The sequence below is a fragment of the Perissodus microlepis genome, chromosome 9 (genome assembly GCF_051167445.1).
Source record: "Perissodus microlepis isolate ML-2025 ecotype Zambia chromosome 9, ASM5116744v1, whole genome shotgun sequence".
Classification (NCBI taxonomy): Eukaryota; Metazoa; Chordata; class Actinopteri; order Cichliformes; family Cichlidae; genus Perissodus; species Perissodus microlepis.
Window position 1 is genome coordinate 32518936 of NC_140469.1, and position 24890 is coordinate 32543825.

Here is a 24890-nt window from a genome sequence, read left to right on the forward strand (position 1 = left end):
AAATCCCCGTGAATAACGAGACAGCAGGACCGACAAAGACCTGAAACAGGAAACGAAGAAGAAGAGCGATGAAGACGTGAGGCTGCTCTGAGGTCACGGTGCTGAGAGCTGACGTCCACTAGATGGAGCAGTTCCATCTGCATTCAGGGTGACGGAGCACCAGCCTCCGCTCACCTGCCCATCACGTCCTCGCCACACAGAAACACACCAGGAGCTCATTTAGAGCGAGTCAGAGTTCAAAGGTCAGCAAAGATCAAACCAGCAGCCTGGACACGTCTGTCGTGGCGTGCTCACCCTGAACACGTCGGCTTCCCACAGCAGAATAACATCAGGGGCCTGTGTGAGGATGATGGTGGCTTCATCGTCAGAGGGCATTCCCCCAAACTCAGACACGCTTCATAACTCTGAACAGATGAGGTCATGCGATGGTCGGCAGATGACATCACTCCCTCGTACTTTTCCAGCTGCTGTGGTTGTTTTGGTTGCTGTTTTTCGTGCCCGGGGGCGAGGTGTATCAGCGTGCTGCTGGCGGTGCGGCAGGTTCGTGACTCACAGCTGGTTGGAGTTATTTAAAGAAGCAGCGGCGCAGACACGTCCGTGCACGCTCCACACGCTGCAGAGGCTTTATTAGGCCGCTCGGCGAGCGCTGAGCTCACACAGGCATGAGCTGGACGGCCTTTACAAAAACATGAACACAACGACTCACACTTACCCCGCAGTGATGATGTCACAGCAGCGCGGGGAGAATCCCAGACGTCTGATTAGCTTCGGTGCGTAACGCCGCGTCGTCCCTGCTTCCTCTACAGTCACAGCTGACTCTGCTCTCTGGTTTCTGCAGCATCGACCACGAGGTGGAGGGAAGGGGGTGCAGAGGTGGTGTAATGGGAAATAGCTACAGCACAACTCCTGCTGTAGAGTTCTGATTATTACACTGGTGTTAATACATCTTTAAAACTACTCAGATCCCTTTGGTTCACCTGTTAAACCAAAGCGTCCATGTTAGGGACTTCCTGTCCGCCCTGCGGAAACCTTCCTGCCCTGTCACAGTCTTTAGCTTCTCAGGGTTTAACTTAGGTTTTATTTCAGCCACATGCTAAAAACTGCAAAGTTTCAGGAGCTTCGGGATATTTTGGCATTAAAGACTTTTGGATGAGAGAGATTAACTGAACCTAAACCATCCATCAACTGCTCATCAGCTGGAGCCCATTACAGCTGCCACAGGGCATGAAGGACACACCCTGGACCTCTATCACAACAGTTTAAGAACTCTAAACCACCAAAACACAACCAGCTCTCAGGAAACCGGCCCAGGGTTGTGTCTCGGTGACATGAACCAAACCCAGGCCTTTGGTAGATGAGACGAGATTTGACTGAAGACTTTAAAAAGGTTCTTCAGTTAATGTGAGCTCGTCATTCTTTGCTCTCCTGATGCCGCTCAGAGCTTTGATGTCTCAGTGAAAGAAACGTGATGACAAACTGTCTGTGCTGATCACCATCCTGTTTGTGCTGTTTCCAAGTAAGACACAGTGATGATGATGATGATGATGATGATGATGAAAGCAAACAGTTTGTCAAGCAAACCAGCAGCTTCATGGGAACATGTTCTAAACCTGGAACTGGTTAGGATGGATCTGGGAAGGAAAGGAAAGGAAGCAAACATGAGAATTCGTCAGTTTCTGTTATTGGCAGCTCGAGTATCAGCACCAGCCTTTAAATAGACCTTAATAACCTGAACCTGCTCAGACCTTTGAAACACATGGCACTAATCCTCTACCCCACCCCTACGCCACCCTCACCCCCTTTAATTTCTCCCAAAATGACTTTGAAACCTTCCATCGAGAGGGGATCCCCCAAATGTCATGTCTAATCCCTCTGTGGCACTGCAGAGAAACCCCCAAACCTCTCAGTGATCTTTGGGACTCTCTTGTTAAAATCTAACAGTTAGAATCCCCCGAGATTAGAACCCTGTTACGTTTGTGCTGGACTGGCACCATACCCAGTTTAAAACCCTTCTTTATTTTCTGAGGCGACTGAAATTAAATCTGAGACTCGTTTGCTCCTGAAACTCGGCTACAAATCAGCAGCTTTTTCAAATCCCTGTTGAAAGGGACCAGCAGGACCGTCCAAGAACCTATTAGCTGCTATCAAAATCACATCAGAAACTCAGGTTTATGCTAGAACGCGGGACACAGCATCTTAGGGGCGATCGTGGCTCATGAGTTGGGAGTTCGTCTTGTAATCGGAAGGTTGCCGGTTCGAGCCCCGGCTTGGTCAGTATCGGTCGTTGTGTCCTTGAGCAAGACACTTCACCCGTTGCCTACTGGTGGTGGTCAGAGGGCCCGGTGGCGCCAGTGTCCGGCAGCCAGGGTGGCTGTGGCTACAACGTAGCTGCCATCACCAGTGTGTGAATGTGTGGATGACTGATTGTGTGAAGTGCTATACAAATACAGGCCATTTACCATCCCCTCAAAAAACACCTCGAGGCACCAGAACATCACTAGAACTTAGAACCCCTGGTGTTCCTGAAGAAACCGTTTAGATAGAAACCACGAAACACATTGGTGGTTATTTCTCTGTGACGGCGTCCTCAGATCACCTCCATCACAGCTTTCACTGCTGCTTTCACTGCTTTCATCCGTGTCCTTCAAACTTTCCACGTTTGTCAGCGTTCCCTCCGGTCCCCCCCCCCCCCCCATCCCACCCGCTGACTGAAACTTTAGGTTTGTTTGTTTTTCTTCATCACTGAGGCTCTTCTGTCACGCCTGCAGACCTCCACCACTGTCAGCCGATGGCGGGGCACGTGAAGCCCACCGCCTCTTGGTTACTGTGCCCGTTTCTTTGCCTTTAGGGTAAAGGAATCCCCGCCGCTTTGCCCGCCGCGGCACGAGACGGCACAGTCATGAACCGTGATGCCATGCTGACTGTAGCTGCAGAGTGTCAGACAGACTGATAGACAGTCAAACGGGTAACAGATGGACAGGAGAGTCATAGCACAAACCCACTTCATCCAAGAATTTTCCCCTCGACATGCAACTCATTCACAGCCGACCGTGGGAGGAGGGGAGGGAGGGAGGGATAAAGGAATACCAGCTTTGCTCCATTAACAGCCAAACAGAGGGAGGGAGGGGGGAGGGAGGAGGGAGAAGGTAAAAGTTAGAGTGGTATGAGTCACAGAGGAGGATGGGAGGAGACTGGAGTGAAGGAGAGAGAGGGAGGGAAGGAGGGAGATATAATTATGGTGGGAGGCTGCCAGGGCGAGCGAGAGGAGAGAGAAGCAGAGGGAGGGAAAGAAAGACGAGCGAGAGAGAGAGAGTCCAGCCCACTCCGCTAAAACCATTCAACTGGTGAGCGAGGGAAGGCATTCACCACAGAGAGAGAGAGAACGAGGTAAAGGAGAGCGAGGAACTCCCGTCTTAACTTAGTCCAACTGCCTCTCCGACACACACAGACACACACAGACGCACACAGACGCACACAGACGCACACAGACACACACTCTGTGCGGCGACTTCACCCCGGGAACCAGGATCCTCCTGCAGACTTCATCATCCATTCATCACATCTGAGACTTTTTCTCCTTTTTTCTTGTTTTCTTGTTTTTTCTTTCTTTCTTTCTTGTGACGCCTCCACATTTTTCAGCCATCTGTCCCTGACAAAAAAGACACGGATTACTCATTTTCTCTGCCGGCGTTGTGTGTTTTTCTCTTTTTTGTGTCTGGTTTCTTTACAGCTTTTTTTCCTCCGTTTCACAGGTGGACTGTGAGCTGAGCTCAACTTTGCAGCTTCCAAACTTCTGAGAGAGAACGTGAGAGAGCGAGCAGAGGAGGAGGAAGGTGAATCTCAAACACTCTTCTTCTTCATCCAGGACTCAGTTTTTCTTCACTTTTCTACCAAACTCGACTCTTCTTCGTCTCCTCGGCTCTGTTTGAGCATCCGGCAGCATCTCTGAATCCCCTGCCGTCATGTCGCTGTTGCCCTTGCTCAGCTGGACCCTCCTGCTCCTGGTCCAGGTGCAGAGCAGCGTTTCCGCCTCGGACCCGGCGGGGCCCGGGCTCCAGCCGCTTTCCCTGACCGTCCACCCTCACCACCAGCCGGACGCCGGCTCCCACTGCCCCTCCTGCGCCCTGGCCAGGATGCGGAGGAACGAAGGGGTCACAGCGGGGGATAGCATGGCGAGGGGGCACGAGCAAGATGAAGATGAGGCGGCTCAGCAAGACGTGGTGGAGGCGGTGAAGAGGCACATCCTCAACATGCTGCACCTCCAGGCCCGACCCAACATCACCCGGCCCGTGCCGCGCGCCGCGCTCCTCAACGCCCTGCGCAAGCTCCACGTGGGGCGAGTGGCGGAGGACGGCAGCGTGCAGATCGAGGGGGAGGAGGAGGTGAGAGGGAGGGGAAGCCGAGGAAGAGGAGGAGGGGCAGCAGCACCATCGGCGGCGGGAGCTCGGGCGGGAGACGGCGGCGATGTTCAGGAGACGACGGAGATCATCACCTTCGCTGAGCCCGGTGAGTGTGACATCAACACGAGACAGGAAGTGTGTGTGTGTGTGTGTGTGTGTGTGTGTGTGTGTGTGTGTCCACCTGCTTAATTCCACCTGCATACTCACTCAGTCGAACACCTCCACTCCCCTCCAACACACACACACACACACACACACACACACACACACACACGCACACACACACACGCACACACACACACTCTCTGTAATCACCTCCTGCTGTTGTCAGAAAATACCTCATTATGTACTTACAGTCAGACCTTCGTGTGTCACTGCCGGTGTGTGTGTGTGTGTGTGTGTGTGTGTGTGTGTTTGTGTGTGTGTGTGTGTGTGTGTGTGCGCGTGTGTTTGTGTGTGTGTGTGTGTGTGTGTGTGCGTGTGTGTGTTTGTGTGTGTGTGTGTGCGCGTGTGTTTGTGTGTGTGTGTGTGTGCGCGTGTGTTTGTGTGTGTGTGTGTGTGCGCGTGTGTGTGTGTGTGTGTGTGCACCTCTTAAAGTGGTAACAGGGCTGTAATGTGTTTCTGACAGACAGAAGCAAAAAAAAGAGCAGGAGACAGTGTGTGTGCATTGGGGGGGGGTCAGGTGTTAACTGCGTTCTTCCTCTGCGCGTCACCTTTGACCTTCAGACCTGCTGCAGGTCCCGCTTTGCCTGCTCTCGTCGCGGCGCTCGCTGGAGTCTCCAGGTTTCTGGGAAAGCCTGGTGACTCCAGTGTTCTTCCTGTTTCCTGTGTGTTTCTGTGTTTCCAGGTTGATTCTGGTCACTCTAAACTCTCTTAGGTCGGTCACAGAGGTGGGGTTTATAGATGTAGAAGCAAATCTGAAGTCCTCGATCGGCTCACCTGTCAGTCGAGCGGTGTGGGCGGGACTGTGACGTGTTCTTCCTCCTCTGGAGTTTCTGTAGGCGAGAGTCTGGAACAGCAGATGGAAAAGAATTTTATGAAGTGGATCTGTGCAAACAGGCGGAGAGGAGCAGCTTTTATTGAAAGGAAAACACGGAGTTTGATCTCGTTCGTAGAGTTAGAAACAGCCAATCACGATCAGCTGTCAGACAGCTCGACGTCGCCGGCGTTTCAATAAAATCAACCGGCCGAAACCTTTGCTGTGCTCAGAGTCTCAGGAAGACGCCGCCTGCAGCACGCTTAACCCTCATTATGCATTACAGCCACATTTCAGAGGCAGCTCTGTGCGCCCTGATTCTCCTCAGGCTCAGATTTATGGCCTCTCGGCCGTCGCTACGCTCCTGCTGGCAGCGACTGAAGGCAGCGTTCAAGGCAAATCAACGGCCTTGCTGAAATCTCACAGCACTAAGGACGCTAATTCAGATTACAGGCAGAAAACAGAAAACGCTCAGTGTGAACTTCATTCACAAAAGAAATCACCCCACAAACCGGCCGGGCGTCCATTTAAAGTAAGAGCAGTTTTCACTTCATGCTCTGAATCATTAAATATACCTCAGCAGTCTGCTCTTAATATTTTAGCACCAGTTTGCAGCCACGTTAGCACATGTGTCAGCCAGCAGGGGGCAGAATGACTGCATAAGCTCTCTTTTTTTGTTTGCATCCATTGAATGAATCAAAGTTAGTGTGAAATGTGTCTGCTGGTTTCTTACCTGTGTGCTGCTGGAAACACTGAGCTGATGCAGTGACGCTGGCTTCTACACGTGTAGTGATTTTCTGTTTTACACTCACACGTCTTTATTCTGAGTCATACTGAAGTCGTGTTTCAGTGCTACAGAGTGAAGCTGTGGAAGTGCCTGCAAATGTGCATTCTTCAGATTTACATTTTCTTTACCTCTTCATGTCAGACAGAGAATATTTCCAGTTAAATAAAAGCTCACAGCTCTCACCATGCCGGCGTGTCGAGCACTTTCAGTACTGTTTGGGTTTTCAGTCGTCCAGGTCATCGGAGGCTAAGGAGCTTGGAAAGGAAAGCGTCTGGACTTCTTTAAGTTGCTTGAAGACGTTTCACCTCTCATCCGAGAAGCTTCTTCAGTTCTAGGGTCAAATGGTGGAGAGTCCCAGATTTAAGCCCTGTGGCAGTTTCCCACTAAGAGGGACAAAAGGACCCCCTGATGATCCTCTACCTAATCACCTGCTTGGGTTTTCTTGACTTTAATAGTGAAGTTAGAACGGTGCGATACCCTCCGCCCTGACGTGGCGGCGCTGTGGCTCAAGTTTGACGTTTTAGCTTTTTACTTGGTAAAGTTCAGAGTTTGGATCAAAACAAAGCAGGAGACCCGCCCATCCACCCCCACCTCCACCCCCTCTGTGATAACACTGGTTCTTCCATCATTATTTTCCCACTGACACTGTGGGTGTGTGTTTTCTTTCACAGGAAGTCTCAGAACTTTGTGCCATCACCATATTGGCCCAAACAAAGGATGAGGCTTATCATACGATGAAATGTGCCCGGTTTTCCAACCGGTCTTAGCGTCTTAGCGGTCGCTGAGCAGTTTGGGTGAGACTCGAGTCTGTGGAGCCACCACCAGTGAAAACACTCCCAGAATTCACTTTGGGAACATGTACATGTTAAATAAAACAGCCAGCATCATGGTTGACTCCAGCCCGTCCAGTACCAGTCCTTGGATGATTGTTCCAGTCTTGTGTGTGGAACCTTATTTTAAGCCTCGACGACACCGTCAGCAGACACTTCCCCCTGATCTGATAAAACCTTGTTGTTTTTCTAAGATGTTACTTGATCCGCCATGAGAATACTTTTCACCCTGCCAGTCTTGTGCTTTGTCAGGACTAAGTGAGGCATTCAGGGACCTCGGTAATTATTTTGGGCGACGGAGATGGCAAGCAGAGAAGCAGAGGGACAACTGGATTCTTGGCGGAGACCAAGTGTCAACCTCCGTTTAGCAGCTCAGACACAATATCCATCTGTCCGTCCTTCTCCTTCCATAAGCCCGCTCTGTTTATCTTCCCCCCTCTTCTCCCCACACACAGAGGACAATTAGGCTAATTGAACTTAATTGAACACATCATTAGCGACATTCCTCAATCCACTTTCGCCTCCCCCTCTCGCTCTCTGCTGCCCCCTCTAACCTCCATCTAGCCTTCGCCACTGTGGCAGACAGAATAAACCGGTCATTGTTGGTCTATTCTGGTGGCCGCCTCTGTCTGGGGATTCAAACTAGCATCCGTGAGATGAGCTCAGGTTCAGGTTCAGTGACCTGCAACAACTGAGAGGAAGCAGTGAATAGAAGTGGCTGATAGGACAAAAACATCTGTAAGATATGAAAATAAACTACAATTAGCGTGTTTCCTTTCTCTGTTTTCCTTTCTCTCACTCCCATTTTTCTCTTCCCGCTGCTCCTTGTTTGATCTCGCTCCTTCTCTCTCATCTTTTCTTGGCAATAATTCTTTTTTTCCATCTTCTTCTTTTTCTCTGTTTATCCATTCTTTGTGTTATTTTCAATCCATCTTTTCATCTTCTCCACCTCTGCTCCTCATCTTTCCTCCCTGTCCATCAAGGTCTTAGCGTGACGCAGCTTTAGCGTGTTAACGGCGTGTTTACAGCCACGAGGCTGCCGCTGGTCTGAGGCCATTGTCGCCTCATATTTGGCTGCTTTGATGTGTGACTGAGATGCTGTGTGTCTGCAGAGATGAATCACTCCGTAGTAAACAGGTCCAGACTAGCCGTGCAAAGACACTCAAATGAGTGAAGAGACCCAGAAGATGCTCCAGACCCGTATCCACAATTATTGATCAGAAACCATCAACTTCCCACCATCCACAAGGCCAGCGTTGAGCTGGTGGATGGTTAGGGTGAGGACTTTCGGGACACCAACATGGAGAACCTCTCAACTGTGACACCAAACAGGTGACACGCTCTGATCTTCAGTATCAGACTAAAGAAACTCAGCCCTGATCTCAACCATTAATCAACCATAGACCAATCATAGACCAGATATATAGTAACCACAGACCAGCTATAGACCAGCTACAGACGAGCTATAGAGTAACCACAGACCAGCTATAGACCAGCTATAGAGTAACCATAGACAAGCTACAGACCAGCTATAGAGTAACCATAGACCAGCTATAGACCAGCTATAGAGTAACCATAGACCAGCTACAGACCAGCTATAGAGTAACCATAGACCAGCTACAGAGCAGCTATAGAGTAACCATAGACCAGCTACAGACCAGCTATAGAGTAACCATAGACCAGCTACAGGCCAGCTATAATCATAGACCAGCTACAGAACACCTATAGAGTAACCATAGACCAGCTACAGACCAGCTATAAAGTAATCATAGACCAGCTACAGACCAGCTATAGAGTAACCATAGACCAGCTACAGACCAGCTATAGAGTAACCATAGACCAGGTACAGACCAGCTATAATCATAGACCAGCTACAGAACACCTATAGAGTAACCATAGACCAGCTACAGACCAGCTATAGAGTAACCATAGACCAGCTACAGACCAGCTATAGAGTAACCATAGACCAGCTACAGACCAGCTATAGAGTAACCATAGACCAGCTACAGACCAGCTATAGAGTAACCATAGACCAGGTACAGACCAGCTATAATCATAGACCAGCTACAGAACACCTATAGAGTAACCATAGACCAGCTACAGAGCAGCTATAAAGTAATCATAGACCAGCTACAGACCAGCTACAGACCAGCTATAGAGTAACCATAGACCAGCTACAGACCAGCTATAGAGTAACCAAAAACCAGCTACAGACCAGCTATAGAGTAACCATAGACCAGCTACAGACCAGCTATAGAGTAACCATAGACCAGCTAAAGACCAGCTACAGACCAGCTATAGAGTAACCATAGACCAGCTACAGACCAGCTATAGAGTAACCATAGACCAGGTACAGACCAGCTATAATCATAGACCAGCTACAGAACACCTATAGAGTAACCATAGACCAGCTACAGACCAGCTATAAAGTAATCATATACCAGCTACAGACCAGCTATAGAGTAACCATAGACCAGCTACAGACCAGCTTTAGAGTAACCAAAAACCAGCTACAGACCAGCTATAGAGTAACCATAGACCAGCTACAGACCAGCTACAGACCAGCTATAGAGTAACCATAGATCAGCTACAGACCAGCTACAGACCAGCTATAGAGTAACCATAGACCAGCTACAGACCAGCTATAGAGTAACCATAGACCAGCTACAGACCAGCTATTGAGTAACCATAGACCAGCTACAGACCAGCTATAATCATAGACCAGCTACAGACCAGCTATAGAGTAACCATAGACCAGCTACAGACCAGCTATAGAGTAACCATAGACCAGCAACAGACCAGCTATAATCATAGACCAGCTACAGACCAGCTACAGAGTAATCATAGACCAGCTACAGACCAGCTACAGAGTAATCATAGACCAGCTACAGACCAGCTATAGAGTAACCATAGACCAGCTACAGACCAGCTATAGAGTAACCATAGATTAGCTACAGACCAGCTATAGAGTAACCATAGACCAGCAACAGACCAGCTATAATCATAGACCAGCTACAGACCAGCTATAGAGTAACCATAGACATGCTACAGACCAGCTATAAAGTAATCAAAGACCAGCTACAGACCAGCTATAGAGTAACCATAGACCAGCTACAGACCAGCTATAATCATAGACCAGAGTAACCATAGACCAGCTACAGACCAGCTACAGACCAGCTATAGAGTAACCATAGACCAGCTACAGACCAGGTACACACCAGCTACAGAGCAGCTATAGAGTACCCATAGACCAGCTACAGACCAGCTACAGACCAGCTATAGACCAACTATAGAGTAATCATAGACCAGCTATAGACGAGCTATAGAGTAACCATAGACCAGCTACAGACCAGCTATAGAGTAATCATAGACCAGCTACAGACCAGCTATAAAGTAATCATAGACCAGCTACAGACCAGCTATAGAGTAACCATAGACCAGCTACAGACCAGCTATAATCATAGACCAGCTACAGACCAGCTATAGAGTAATCATAGACCAGCTACAGACCACCTATAGAGTAACCATAAACCAGCTACAGACCAGCTATAATCATAGACCAGCTACAGACCAGCTACAGAGTAATCATAGACCAGCTACAGACCAGCTATAGACTAACCATAAACCCGCTACAGACCAGCTATACAGTAACCATAGACCAGCTACAGACCAGCTATAATCATAGACCAGCTACAGACCAGCTATAGAGTAACCATAGACCAGCTACAAACCAGCTATAAAGTAATCATAGACCAGCTACAGACCAGCTATAGAGTAACCATATACCAGCTACAGACCAGCTATAGAGTAACCATAGACCAGCTACAGACCAGCTATAATCATAGACCACCTACAGACCAGCTATAGAGTAACCATAGACCTGCTACAGACCAGCTACAGACCAGCTATAGAGTAACCATAGACCTGCTACAGACCAGCTACAGACCAGCTATAGAGTAACCATAGACCTGCTACAGACCAGCTACAGACCAGCTATAGAGTAACCATAGACCTGCTACAGACCAGCTACAGACCAGCTATAGAGTAACCATAGACCAGCTACAGACCAGGTACAGACCAGCTACAGACCAGCTATAGAGTACCCATAGACCAGCTACAGACCAGCTATAGAGTAACCATAGACCAGCTACAGACCAGCTACAGACCAGCTATAGACCAGCTATAGAGTAATCATAGACCAGCTACAGACCAGCTACAGACCAGCTATAGAGTAACCATAGACCAGCTACAGACCAGCTATAGACCAGCTATAGAGTAATCATAGACCAGCTACAGACCAGGTATAGAGTAACCATAGACCAGCTACAGACCAGCTATAGACCAGCTACAGACCACCTATAGAGTAATCATAGACCAGCTACAGACCAGCTACAGACCACCTATAGAGTAATCATAGACCAGCTATAGACCAGCTATAGACCAGCGATAGAGTAATCATAGACCAGCTACAGACCAGCTACAGACCAGCTATAGAGTAACCATAGACCAGCTATAGACCAGCTATAGACCAGCGATAGAGTAATCATAGACCAGCTACAGACCAGCTACAGACCAGCTATAGAGTAACCATAGACCAGCTATAGACCAGCTACAGACCAGCGATAGAGTAACCATAGACCAGCTACAGACCAGCTATAGACCAGCTATAGAGTAACCATAGACCAGCTACAAACCAGCTATAGACCAGCTATAGAGTAACCATAGACCAGCTATAGACCAGCTATAGACCAGCGATAGAGTAACCATAGACCAGCTACAGACCAGCTATAGACCAGCTATAGAGTAATCATAGACCAGCTATAGAGTAATCATAGACCAGCTACAGACCAGCTACAGACCAGCTACAGAGTAATCATAGACCAGCTACAGAGTAATCATGGACCAGCTACAGACCAGCTACAGACCAGCTATAGAGTAACCATAGACCAGCTACAGACCAGCTATAGACCAGCTACAGACCACCTATAGAGTAATCATAGACCAGCTACAGACCAGCTACAGACCACCTATAGAGTAATCATAGACCAGCTACAGACCAGCTACAGACCAGCTATAGAGTAACCATAGACCAGCTATAGAGTAATCATAGACCAGCTATAGAGTAATCATAGACCAGCTATTGAGTAACCATAGACCAGCTACAGACCAGCCATAATCATAGACCAGCTACAGACCAGCTATAGAGTAACCATAGACCAGCTACAGACCAGCTACAGACAAGCTATAGAGTAACCATAGACCAGCTACAGACCAGCTACAGAGTAATCATAGACCAGCTACAGACCAGCTACAGAGTAACCATAGACCAGCTACAGACCACCTATAGAGTAATCATAGACCAGCTACAGACCAGCTACAGACCAGCTATAGAGTAACCATAGACCAGCTACAGACCAGCTACAGACCAGCTATAGAGTAACCATAGACCAGCTACAGACCAGCTACAGAGTAATCATAGACCAGCTACAGACCAGCTATAGAGTAACCATAGACCAGCTACAGACCAGCTACAGAGTAATCATAGACCAGCTACAGACCAGCTATAGAGTAACCATAGACCAGCTACAGACCACCTATAGAGTAACCATAGACCAGCTACAGACCAGCTATAGAGTAACCATAGACCAGCTACAGACCAGCTATAGAGTAACCATAGACCAGCTACAGACCAGCTACAGAGTAATCATAGACCAGCTACAGACCAGCTATAGAGTAACCATAGACCAGCTACAGACCACCTATAGAGTAACCATAGACCAGCTACAGACCACCTATAGAGTAACCATAGACCAGCTACAGAGTAATCATAGACCAGCCGTAGACCCACCTCTGGTGCCTTAATCAGTTTTTGGAAGTTAACCCTGTTAGACCTCCAGCTCACTTGCAGATATTCTAGTTCTATTGAACCACCACATGCATCTTGATGGTCTGTAAACTTTCAATTACCAACGACTGTCTGGTTCCATCTTGTTGTCCAGGTTCTGGTCGACCTTGTTTGCTAAACAAAAGCAAAGCCACTGAAATTACAGCTCTGCCTTCATAGACTTTCATAAGTGGTCAGAAAAGGAAGAACTAGTCCAGATATGTTCTTTAGATACTTGGAAACCCTGAAAACTGGCCACTAGGTTTGAAGTAAGCAGATCAGCTGACTGGTTTCCAGCGTAGGCCATGTTTATTCTGGGTCTCTGATCCCAGGTGTGGCTGTGTTTAGAAGACAGTGAGTACAGCATGAGAGTGAGACCTCTCCTCGTTGTCCTCTCTCTGCTGTGTGGCTCCATTGGGAGGAATCGGAGAGTTTAGGCAGAGAGGGAGGACCGGGGGAGGAATGAGTGGGAAAGAGAGGAGGAATCTGTGTGAGCCTCGGCATTTGTCCCCGGATGAACCGCACAGAGAAACAATCGGGTTTATATTTACCACATCAGAGGCTCAGAGTGAGACTGGCAGCACTGGGAGGCTCCCAGTGTGGCTCAGAGCAGGAGCGCTCTTAAATGTTGTTCATGTGTTGTGACGTTAAAGGGAAGTTGTTACCTTAACAGTTGAGATAAGACTTTTCCTGCAGAGATAAAGAGACAGGCAGATAAAAACCAGCTTCTTCTGCGTGACTGGTTTCATTCGTCTCGAGTCCAGGAAAAGTTTGAGCTGTTAATTTATCCCGTGTGGAAACTGAGAGCATCAGCTGGATCTGCTCTCAGCATTAATGAGCTTTATGTTGAAGACACCAGGATAACTCACCTTTGCCCTTTGAAGGCACACAGATATCTGTTGGTTAAAGCTCAGTAACGTCCGAGTAACGACATCTTTAAAGGTCGTCTGTGTGCGACCTGTCAGCTGACACTGAGCAGATTCGTCCTGCTCCGATGTTCCTCTGAAATGAAAGCTTTGGATTGATGTTTTCACACGGACACGCCCAGCTGCTGTGCATCCGTCTGCACGTCTGATGGTGGATGACGTTAGAGCTGAGAAGAAGCAGCAGGACTCTGGCGGGTTTGAAGCTGTCTGCATGTTGGTGTTGCAGTCGACGGTCACGTCAGACGGCGGCGTTTTCTCTAAGCGGCGCTGTGCTAGAGTCTCGCTGGCGTTTGTCTGTCAGACCGGGCTGCTTATCTGCTCTCGGTATAAATAAACTGGCCTGGGAACCCAGACTGACAGGCAGGCTCAGCCACAGGACAGCACTGCGACTTGAAATTAGCTCAAATTTTTACGTTCCCCGGAGAGAAATGTGCTTCAGACGAGGGCTGAAAATGAGAAACAGGCCACAAAAGCACTTTGTTAAAACAACAGAAGTATGAGTGTTGGCTGGTTTAACGCTGGGACGGCCTCTCCGGGGTTTTATTGTCTTCGTGTTTGAAACTGCTGGAATCGTTTTACAGCCCTCTTTTATTTGGTACTAAGAGCCGGCGCACGTGATGCGACAGTTTTAGCAAATTACCGATCCAAGCGGAGCCGTCGCAGCTCCGGGAGCCATATCTGAAACTTCTCTGCTGCTTTCATTTCACTTTATTGTCCCTCGAAGTGAGAATAGAAGCACGACACGCGACTACTGGATGGAAACAAACGCAACGAGTCCAGTTCCTTAGCTCCTCCCACGCAGAGGATCAGTGCTGATGTGGTGAACTTTAACCTTTAGCTGGTGAAACGGGCGTCCTGTAAATTGCCTGCTGGCCACTTCCTGTAAACACCTGCGTTCCATCAAAGCCTCGAGAAACCAGGATCAGATGTTCACAGACTTTGTTTAGACACTCAGAAACAGACGAATCAGAAGCAGGACACTCAGCGACGCCAGCTGCTCGCAGGGTTTGGTTTTTTACCGATGTTTAGAGATTCTCAGTCGGGTTATTGTCACCACAGAGCGTCCTGCTTTATTATCAAAGTCTGAGTATTTAATCCAGACCACAGAGAGGTCTTCAGGTGTTTGTTCTCAATCTCAGGTTAAACTCTGTAGTTTTGCCAAAGCTCAGCGTTCAGGAGCGCCATGGCTAGTGCCCGCTCTGCTGCTGCTGGAGCCACGCCCACTTCCATCATGTGAGGCCAGGGGATCAAAGCTGCACTTTTCTTCATACCCATCTTTACCTGAAGCTAACTGACATTCTTTTACTGAAGGACTGAGTGCAGCGCGTTGTGACGTCTCCACCTGTTCAGCCTCGAGATGGCGCCTTTGGAGGCCTCGGCGTCCACGTCCTGCGTGCATGTGCACATCACTGTCACGCCAGCAGCACGTGACACCATTGGATGAGTAAAAGTTAGGTTTTCACGCCGTCCACGTTACTGTGACTGACCAATCACAGTGTTTGTGTCATGTGACCTCTGATTGTGTCTTTGCGTGCAGCGTGACCGAGCTGTGATTGGTTATTAAACACTCCTGTTTGCCCCTCCACCCGGCGCTGAGCCTGCTGGTGAGCTCGTCCACGCCTCCTCGCCATTTCGTTGGGTTTACTGACGTCACTGTGACGGCTCAGCAGCTTTGTAATCATGTGACCTCCAGTCTGAATTAGTTTGAATCATTGTGTTGAAGCGAATTATTGACGATGGAGAGTCTCAGGATTTAAAATTTTGAGCTGTAACTTCTTCTTTCTGGTCACATGACGATTTCCTCTTTATTGGAGGTTTTTTCCTTTTTCATTTCTCAGCTTCTAATTTCAAAGCACAAACATGTGAAACTGCAGCTCTTTAATCCAGACTTTTCCAGGCTGAGCAGCTCCTTTAAAGCCTTTCTCCACATGCTTAACTTGAAGCATATTTAACCTGTGCAGGTAAACACCGGGGCCAGCCACGCCCTCCTAATGTAAACTGTAGGACAGAAGAAAGGGCGGCTGGGCGGCGGTCAGGACAAACACGACTCCAGACGTAAGACGAACACCAACCAAGCTTCTTCTGACAAACGTCTCACTCGCTGCAGAGACAAACACAGCACTGGCTGTTTTAGGGACTTTTTTCAGCGGCGGATTAATACACGTTTAGTGCTTGAATGATAATAAACTACAGCTTATCTGAGCCGAGGATTCTGGGAAACGGCTGTCGGCTGTTTTGTTTGATAGTGAGACGGTTGTTTGGTTACTGCTGACCGCAGACGCTGAGTCACGACTTCTGGACTTTAGTCCAGCAGCTGCAGGTCGGAGTTTTCATGTTCTCGCTCCTCAGAGGAGGAACCCTGATCTGCTGACCCTCTGAGAAACAGCAGAGATCCGTGATTTTAGTCAAATATGGACGCACAGGACGGACTGAGGCGCTGTCAGGGCTTCCTGCTCCTCACAGGAAGAGCTGTGACCCTGCAGGTTTCACCGTGTAGCAGGACTGTGTGAGGACGCAGCCTGATCACACCAGCAGCTCATCCTCATCCTCAGGGCACACACACACACACACACACACACACACACACACACACACACACACACACACACACACTCAGTACCCATCTGTCCAAACATGGGCACTGTGTGTGTGTGTGTGTGTGTGAGTAAACATGGGGAACAGAGGATGATATGATGAAGGAGGGTGTGTTCACTCACACGTGTCAACGGTCAAATCCAGCTTTAGTGGTTTAGGTTAGGCCCCGCCTCCTCTGAAGGCCAACGCCCTCTTTAATCTCACCTGCTGGCTCCTGACTTGTACCTGTAGCACATGAATATGTGTGAGTGTGACAAAGTGGAGCTCAAACTCCGATGGCTGTTCCCTCACAGCAGGTCTCCGAGCGGCGCTCCGAGCGGAGCTTTTTCCTTTTGTGGCGCTGACCTGAGTGTTTTTGTGATGGGATTAGGTTTGGAGTTTGTGTTTGTGGTTTTAGTAACACAGATAAATGCCGTCATGAAGTGTGACCTTTGACCTCCAGGTGTCCAATAACACAATAACACTGGTCAGCTCTCCCCCGTGTGGGTGACAGAGGGGATTAGAGAGGATTTAATAAGATTTATAATAAACCAGCCGTCCTTTTAACAACATACCAAACCGTGTTTGTGCTGCGTGTTGGCAGGAAGTCTGTTTAGCTTGGTCTGATAAATCAAGTCACAGTCATAATAATCTTCACGCCGCGCCGATGGAGGGGAGGGAACGCTGCTGGACTCAGAGGTCAGTTTATCGTTCCTGACTGTCAGATTCCTGCTGAACCGTCAGAGTTAAAACCCAAACACGGCTCTACCCCCAAACCCTAAGAAGCGAGCGAGCAGCCACAGCAGCCGGTCTTCATCGGTGGGCAGTGAGTGGTGTAACGCTGGTGTAAAATGGTTATCAATGCTCCGTGTTTGATGGTTAGAGTTAGGTATGAGATGGTTTTTGTGAATCTGAAGCCGACATTTGATGGTTTGAGCTTCGTATTAGGTTTGCAGTGGGTGTTGAACGAGCTGCTGGGCGAATATGATGTAAAAGCGTTTCTAGAATCAGTGTTTCAGGATCTAAATTCGGCCGAAATGGGTCTAAATTGGTGTTTAATGGTTTAAACGATGTTGTTGACTTTAATTGAGTTTCTTAAATAAAATAGAAGCTATTTCTGGCGTCTTCTGACCCCACCTTACATTTATCTTTATTCTGATAAGACTTTAAGTAAATCAAAGGAAAACACTGAACTTAACTGTGTGTGTGTGTGTGTGTGTGTGTGTGTGTCCTCGATGCGCTCGTGTAGATGGAGGGGATTAGCAGCGAGCAGGCAGCGAGTGATGAGCTGCGAGGGGAAGGCTCGCAGAGGTCGCAGAGTGTAAACGAGCGTCTCCTTTCTCGCCTCCTCTGCTGCTCCACCTGTCGCTCGTCCACCTGCTCTCACCTGTCGCTCTTCTTTGAGCAGCAGCAGCTCGCAGTGATGCTTCAGACCAACGTGTCCAACTTTGTGTCAACGTTTCTTTTGGTCTTTTTCCTTTTTTCCATTCTGACAGTAAAAGCTTTCCAAACTCCACAGAAGCTGCACATTCCTGACATTTTTCCCATTTAATGGCAACAATGCTTCGGATCTGCATCTGGACCAGCCTCAAACCCACCCACTCATGCACGATCATGTGACGCGTGTGGCAAATTCTTTTCTTACATTAGTTCATGAGAAAATAGACGGAACAGCTCAAAGTCGCTGCCCAACCAAACTCCATTCACTTTTCTTTGGTTTTAGGGAAACGGTGCAGAAGTCGTCCATACTGTCGTCTTTAGCATCCACACATCTGACCACACGGCCACATGACCTACAGCCGGGTTTAACCCTGTGCGCTGTAGCAAAGAAAGCGTTCAGTTACAGTCCAGATACTTGTTTATCTCTCAGGCTCACACATGTTGCAGCTTTCTCTGAGAAATTACAGTGCAGGAATGTTTTGGCTGCTTCTGGGCTCGTGATAAGAAAACTTCATGCTTTTTATGACAGTTGATTTTACAGCTCACAGAATGAGATCAAGGACGAGCGGCGCGTTTCCCATCGCTTCTGCACGCAGATGTGAACGAGCGTCTGTCCGCTGCTCGGCCGTGACCGAGCAGCTCTGATTGGCTCCGGCCTAAAGATGCAAACATGCAGCTACTGTGGATTTTTATGAGCTTGTGTAGAGAAAACTAACAAAGAAGCAGAAACCTGCAGCTGATACCCTCAAAACACCTCACATCACCACAGCCGGGCAGAAGCAGCACGTCTGAGTTGAACTGCTCCTTTAAATAGAATAAGAGGTCAACAAAGCTACTTCTTTATCCATTTTCAGCATCATGAGTGAAAACATGGCTGCTCTCAGCGGCATGGACGCCACGCCATGCCAGCGTGGTTCTGCTCGAGTGCCCACAGAAACCCACAGAAGCCGTGCTTCAGCTCCACGCTGCCAGATTGGTCCCTTACGCTCTCACAGGATCTGTGTGCTTGTTTGAAGGCTGCAGAAGCTATTCTAAGAAACAATGAATGAACTTTTATTTCCTTATCTTCGTGAAGTGTCGACGATGATGCAAGCGAGACAATCGCCTCCGAATTGTCGCTTGAACTGTGTTAATGGACTCGCTCGAGTGCCGGCCGCCTCCGCATACGCACATGAGCCGCCCAGTCGCACCGTTCATCAGCTGACGTTCAGAAACTCCCAAATCGTGACTTTGACTTTCTGCACGGACGCCCACGGGCGACAGACATCAGGGAGAGAGCGGGAAAGGTGATGTGAGGAGCTTATGCAACACCGGCGTAACTGGTGCTGTTGGTGTGGAGGCTTCTAGGAGATACGAGATACAGTGTGTGTGTGTGTGTGTGTGTGTGTGTGTTTGCATGCTGGAGGAGGTTTTGTGTGTGTGCAGGAATTCAGCTATTCCCTGCAGAGATTGTGAGAACTTTAATGTCTGTGTGTGTGTGTCCTTTTCTTTCCTTCACATGATTGTAAACTGACTTTCACGGCTCTGTTTTCTTTTTTTTGCTCAAAGTCTGCTATCAAAATAAAATGGGAGCTTCCTCCAGGGAGCTGCTGAAGCCTTAAATGATTCAGCCAGTAAACGTCCCCACTCTGATCGCCTACATAGAAAACTATCTGCTCAGGAAGCCAGCAGCTGCTGCGTGAAAATGCAATATTTGACTTCCTGTTCAAACAGCTTGGCTGGCTGTGACCTGCAGAGGGAAACGCTTCGTTTGTTTTCAGACACGCTGCAGTAAATCCGCTCGTCCCGGGCTGCGGTATGACACCGAGCTCCTGGTGGGAACCATTAGCTGCTTTAAACGCTGCCTGACTCCAAAACCTCCAACCGCTGCTGCCGAGTCAGCAGGAAGAGTCCAATCAGCTGTGTGTAGCTCACATGTGTCTCACAGAGTCCTCAGTGTGTGTGTGTGTGTGCGTGTGTGTGTGTGTCCCTGCTGACGTGTTGTAAAATGTGTGCATGCTACAATTAGGACGGGTTCACGGCTGTGTGAGTGAAACAGTCCAAAAGGTCACCGCGCCCTCTACTGGTCAAAGTCACATGACTCACGAAGTGACTGAGGTGACTGAGGTTGGGGTGGATGGACGGGTTGGTCTGTTTGAATGTAGGTGGTATGACAGTCTTTCTAACCGTCCTTCTCCATCTGTCTCCGTCTCAGGTGAGGTTCCGGGCACGGTGAACTTCGTCCTCTCCAAAGAAGGCGGCGATCTGTCTCTGGTGGAGCAGGCCAACGTCTGGCTCTTCCTCCGTTTAGCCAAGACCAACCGCAGCCGAGCCAAAGTCACCATCCGCCTCTTCCAACAGCACCACCCGTCCGGCGGACGTCCGTCTCTGCCGCAGGACGACACCCTCCTGTCAGAGAAGACGGTGGACACCCGCCGCAGCGGCTGGCACACCTTCCCGGTGTCGGCGGCCGTGCAGGCCCTGCTGCAGAGCGCCACAAGCACGACACTGAGCCTCAGGGTGTCCTGCCCGCTCTGCGCCGACACCGGCGCCACCATCGTCCTGGTCTCGGGCAGCGCTGAGACGTCGCAGCGCAACAACCAGCGGGAGCAGTCCCACCGGCCCTTCCTCATGGCCGTGGTCCGGCAGGGAGACGGCAGCGACTCGCAGCGGCGCAGGAAGCGCGGGCTGGAGTGTGACGGGAAGGTGCGTGTCTGCTGCAAACGGCAGTTCTACGTCGACTTCAAAGACATTGGCTGGAACGACTGGATAATCGCTCCACGCGGTTATCACGCCAACTATTGCGAGGGCGAATGCCCCTCCCACGTGGCGAGCATCACCGGGTCCACGCTGTCCTTCCACTCCACTGTCATCAGCCACTACCGCATGAGAGGCTACAGCCCCTTCCAGAACGTGAAGTCGTGCTGCGTGCCAACCCGCCTACGAGCCATGTCCATGCTGTACTACAACGAGGAGCAGAAGATCATCAAGAAGGACGTCCAGAACATGATCGTGGAGGAGTGCGGCTGCTCGTAGACGCAAAGCTGAGCAGGAGAGGAGGAGCACCTCTGAACCCAGAGAGGGAGGAAGCTGACTCTAGGATCATCACGTCACTTTTATTGACTGCGTTTCATCCTTCGCCTCCGTCCGTCCCTCGAGGTCGCCCTCTGGGGTAAAAACTCTGCTCCAGACTCGTCCAGCAGAACTCAGAGAGTCTCCACGGCACTTTCAGAAAAAGAGAAGAAAAAAATCTCTAATATATTTTTGTTACAAACGGAGGAGCGAAGCTTATTTATGTGGCTGAGACGTTCAAGCACCGCTGAACCGACTTCGGAGAGACGAGGTGCCTGAAAAAAATGCGACAAAAGAAGAAAAAAATCTCAAAACTATGCAACTTGTTTCACGTATTCAGACCTTATTGTATTTTATTTGTCTCCGTTTGTCGGCTCCCCAAATGTTTACTTTCTCAAAATGTTGGAGGAAGACAGAAGAAGACTCTTGTACTTTATTTAGAAGTATACGTTTGTGATGCGTGTGTGTGTGCGTGTGTGTGTGTGTGTGTGTGTGTTGAGAGATACTTGAAAGAAACAAGTTGGCTCGGCTGCTGGAACCAAACACTTCTTTATGTTATAATTATTATTGTCAGTAAGTATATTAATATTATTATTGTTGTTAATAATATATTGTGTTATCATGTCTCTTTTTTAAAAGAAGCGTTTCAAACGTGTTTATTTTTTGCACTATAGCGACACTCGTGTTCAGATTAGCCACAGACAGAGAGGACAGACCGGAGGGAGGTCACAGGTTTGAGCCCCACTAGTCTTGACAAAATACTTGAGCGTGTCATCAGTTGTGTCACTTCCTGGTTGCTGAGGCTTGAAGCTGGCGTCTAACGCTCACTGCCAGAGAATCCTGATTTTGCCAAAAGCACGTGGACAGGTGGCTGACTCGCGTTAGAATGTACGTTTGATTTCAGGATGTTGGTCTTGATGCTGTTTCACAATAAAAGTCTAGCAGGAAAGCTGCATCCCCTTCTGTTTGTTTCTGTCACTGCTTCTCAGTGAGCTGCTGCCCACGCCCAGCTCTCTGTACTCACAGCATGATCTGCTAGAGGGTGTGGGGGGGCCACAGCCCCGTCCTCCAGGGCATGAAGCAGGTATGGAGGAGATCAAGACTCCAGACATCTAGAGGCCCTCAGAGCACAAGAGACCAAGGAAGACCAACAGAGGGGCTGCTGTGCCACTATCCCAGAAAGAGCTGAGGTTAGTCCCAGATGAGGGGTCACTCAGCAGCCGTGGAGCAGAAGCCAGGGGGGTATCAGTGACGTGCCCGTGAGCTCCGCCGGCAGCCAGCTGTGCCAGAGTGACCGAGCCCCAGGTTCCAGCCCCCGATAAGCAGCCACCAAGGAGTGAGCCGGTGTGTACCTGGACGCCCATCCCCGGACACCAAGAACCACCAACGCACCGATGTCTGAGGGCGTCTGCCACCGGCAGGGGGAGTGGTGGGGGGAGATAGGCCTCCAGAAAAAACAGTTTCTACATTTTTAACATGAACATGAGCTTCATGACAGGAAATCAGGAAAAGCAGAACGGTTCTAGATTTATAAAAGATTACTAAGCAAACGTTTGCTAACAGTAGATACACAATAGATGTCTCCAGAAAACGACGTTCTCCACTCACCTGCTGCTTTCTGACACTTAGCGGCAGGTCAGCTGTGGAGGCTTCTGATTGGCTAAATCTGCACGTGTCTGTTGCTATATAGCTGTGCTAGCCAACCAGTTAGCATGTACAGATTAATATGTTTATATGGAGCTAAGTACTTACATAATCACACGGGGAACCTCCGGTCTGTCCGGTCAGAAGCTCCGAGGACTTCTGCTAAAGTGAAGCACTTAGAAAACGTGCTGGTCACACACTTTTGTGGGATCCACTTCCTGCGTTTGTAAAACAGGCTAGCTAAAGTTCTCTGTGATAGCTAGCCTACAGCTAACCCGCCTATCGAACCTCTGCAATCCACGTTCACGTCTTTATCTGTGGTGAATGTTTACAGCATTAGCATCTCATCTTTCTCAATGAACTCAAAAACAAAGCGGCCTTTATGTCTTTATTAAAGTTACGTTGTGAGTTTTATGGGATTTTTCCACACAGGGGCTAAAATTAAAATTTTTTTTAGTTAAAATCGGGTAAAATTTTTGAAGTTTTTCTCCTATGAGACAAATCGCTGCATAAACGCAGCATTAATCATATAAAATGTTGTTAACATGGCACTTTGGATACATGAAATGGGAATTTTCATATAAATTCAGTTGACTTGGTGAAAATTCAATTTTGACAGTGAAATTAAAGCTGTTAAAGTTGATATTTAATGTCTTAGTTTGCTTTAGGAGACCAAAGAGTCGAGTTTGTGTATCTGTTTGTTTTTAAATGAAAAGCAATGAATTTATGATCTGATTCAAAAGGATTTTACAGAAAAACACAGAAAATGATTCCTGCAGTTATTTTGTCCTGAGTGAGTTTTCATGTTTTTAGTTTCTCTGCTGTTGTTTCATCCTCTCGCTCTCTGCACATCAAGAACTCCACTTCCCACAATGCTTTACTCTTCATTGTTCTGAACTGAAAAAAGAAAAGACAATCCACAGCCGCAAATTTAGTAGAAAATGCCGTCCAATCAGATTCCGGCTGTTTCTGTGTCGTGTGTGTTTTTATCAGTATTGTCGATTTGTTCACCAAAAGTTTTGGAGTGTTTGTCGCCTTTTTGATGAAGTTACATGTTTTTACTTTTTGGATTTTTTTTGTTATTATGATGGTTTCATGGAGGAGGGCGGAGCTTCCTCTTGTTCTTCTGGACTGTGGGACGACCTCGGAGTTGGTCCTGTGTACATGGACACAAACAAAACGTCAGTGCAGAAAAAAACTCAAAAAGAAGAAAAAAATAAAAAAACAAACAAAACGTGGTTGTTATTTGTTCAAATTTTGTTTATATTGAAATGAAAAAAAAATATACTGACACTGAACAAAGTGGACAAAGAATAAAAAGTCTATTTTTTATTCTGTATATATGGAAATCAGATTCCAGTATGTTGCATTGCTTTGTTGTACAAATCAAATGTGCTTGTGGCATTTTTCTAATCTAATTTATTTTATAGTATTTTTTGTTTTTCTGCTTCACCATTAAAGTTTAAAGGACGTACACAAGAGTCACGAGTCATCGTTTCTTTTCCTGTGAAACTGGACGTGTTTAAAACATCATGTCCTGTTTGACCTCTGACCTCTTCCTCAAAGTCACTAGAGTGATCTGAAGTTTGCTGTTCAGAGCTGTTTCAAACTGGTTCTCGCTGCCATCGTTTGCATTGATGACACAGAGATATAACGTTAAGTATCGTCGCTTTAAAATACAGTTACCATGGTGACCCTCAGGTTTAAGGCTCCACTCTTGGACCACACTCCTTAAACCACACTCGTGCACGAGGAGGAGGCGCAGCGGGAACTGGCTTCCTCACGCAGAGGCAAAAATGCAGTCTGTGCTGAAGCTGCGATCCACGAGGACAGAGGTCAGAGGTCACCCTCCGCTGACCTGTGACTTATTACAGCCGCTGGGAGCCTGAGTGTTTGCTCTGCACTCTGAACTGAAAACAGTGAGTGGGAACAAGCTGAGAGGAAAGACACGAATCATGCGAGCATAAACACAGAGCGGGCCTGAACACCTGCAGCAGGTGTTACAGGTGGTGTCCAGAGTCATTTCCTGTCTTTGGTGGGACCAGTGTTGGAGTCAACGCTTTAAAAAAGTAATGTTTTACACATATTATACAGAACATTACCTTCATGTGACTCTGTAAAATCATCTGTCTCATAATCACCATTTAACAACAAAAATCTGAGGCTACAGCCCCTCAGCACAGATCCCTATCCTAATGAGGACACTGTGAGCTTCCTCTTAGTATTTAGGTTTGAACACAACCAACACAAAGAGGCTTTAAAGTGGTCGTCATGGTGATTCTACTGTATAAACAGGAACAGGTAGAAATGAGGCTGCAGCCTGACTGATCATCAGTTTGTTACCTGTTGAAGTTCAGGGTCTGGCTGCTGGGCCGAGG

The 24890-nt window shown here is 48.3% G+C and overlaps 1 protein-coding gene across 2 annotated transcripts; it reads left to right on the forward strand.

Annotated features, from left to right (window-relative positions):
- The first annotated feature begins 3196 nt into the window (after positions 1-3196).
- On the forward strand, positions 3197-23993 carry inhbaa (inhibin subunit beta Aa). Of its 2 annotated transcripts, XM_084940308.1 has the most exons (3): positions 3197-3387; positions 3753-4506; positions 20012-23993. In XM_084940308.1, the coding sequence occupies exons 2-3, from the start codon at positions 3963-3965 to the stop codon at positions 20830-20832; spliced, it is 1365 nt and encodes a 454-aa protein (XP_084796434.1). In that variant the 5' UTR covers positions 3197-3387; positions 3753-3962; the 3' UTR covers positions 20833-23993. The 2 variants fall into 2 exon arrangements, with proteins under 2 accessions (XP_084796434.1, XP_084796433.1); XM_084940307.1 differs by having other exon boundaries at positions 3197-4506.
- Positions 23994-24890: the final 897 nt, after the last annotated feature.

What these genes read in the sequence shown, in the direction of transcription:
- inhbaa (XM_084940307.1), top strand. Translation starts at nt 3,963, where the DNA reads ATGTCGCTGTTGCCCTTGCTCAGCTGGACCCTCCTGCTCCTGGTCCAG. An exon ending in CATCACCTTCGCTGAGCCCG is followed by an intron (nt 4,507 to 20,011) that starts GTGAGTGTGACA and finishes TCTCCGTCTCAG; the next exon opens with GTGAGGTTCCGGGCACGGTG.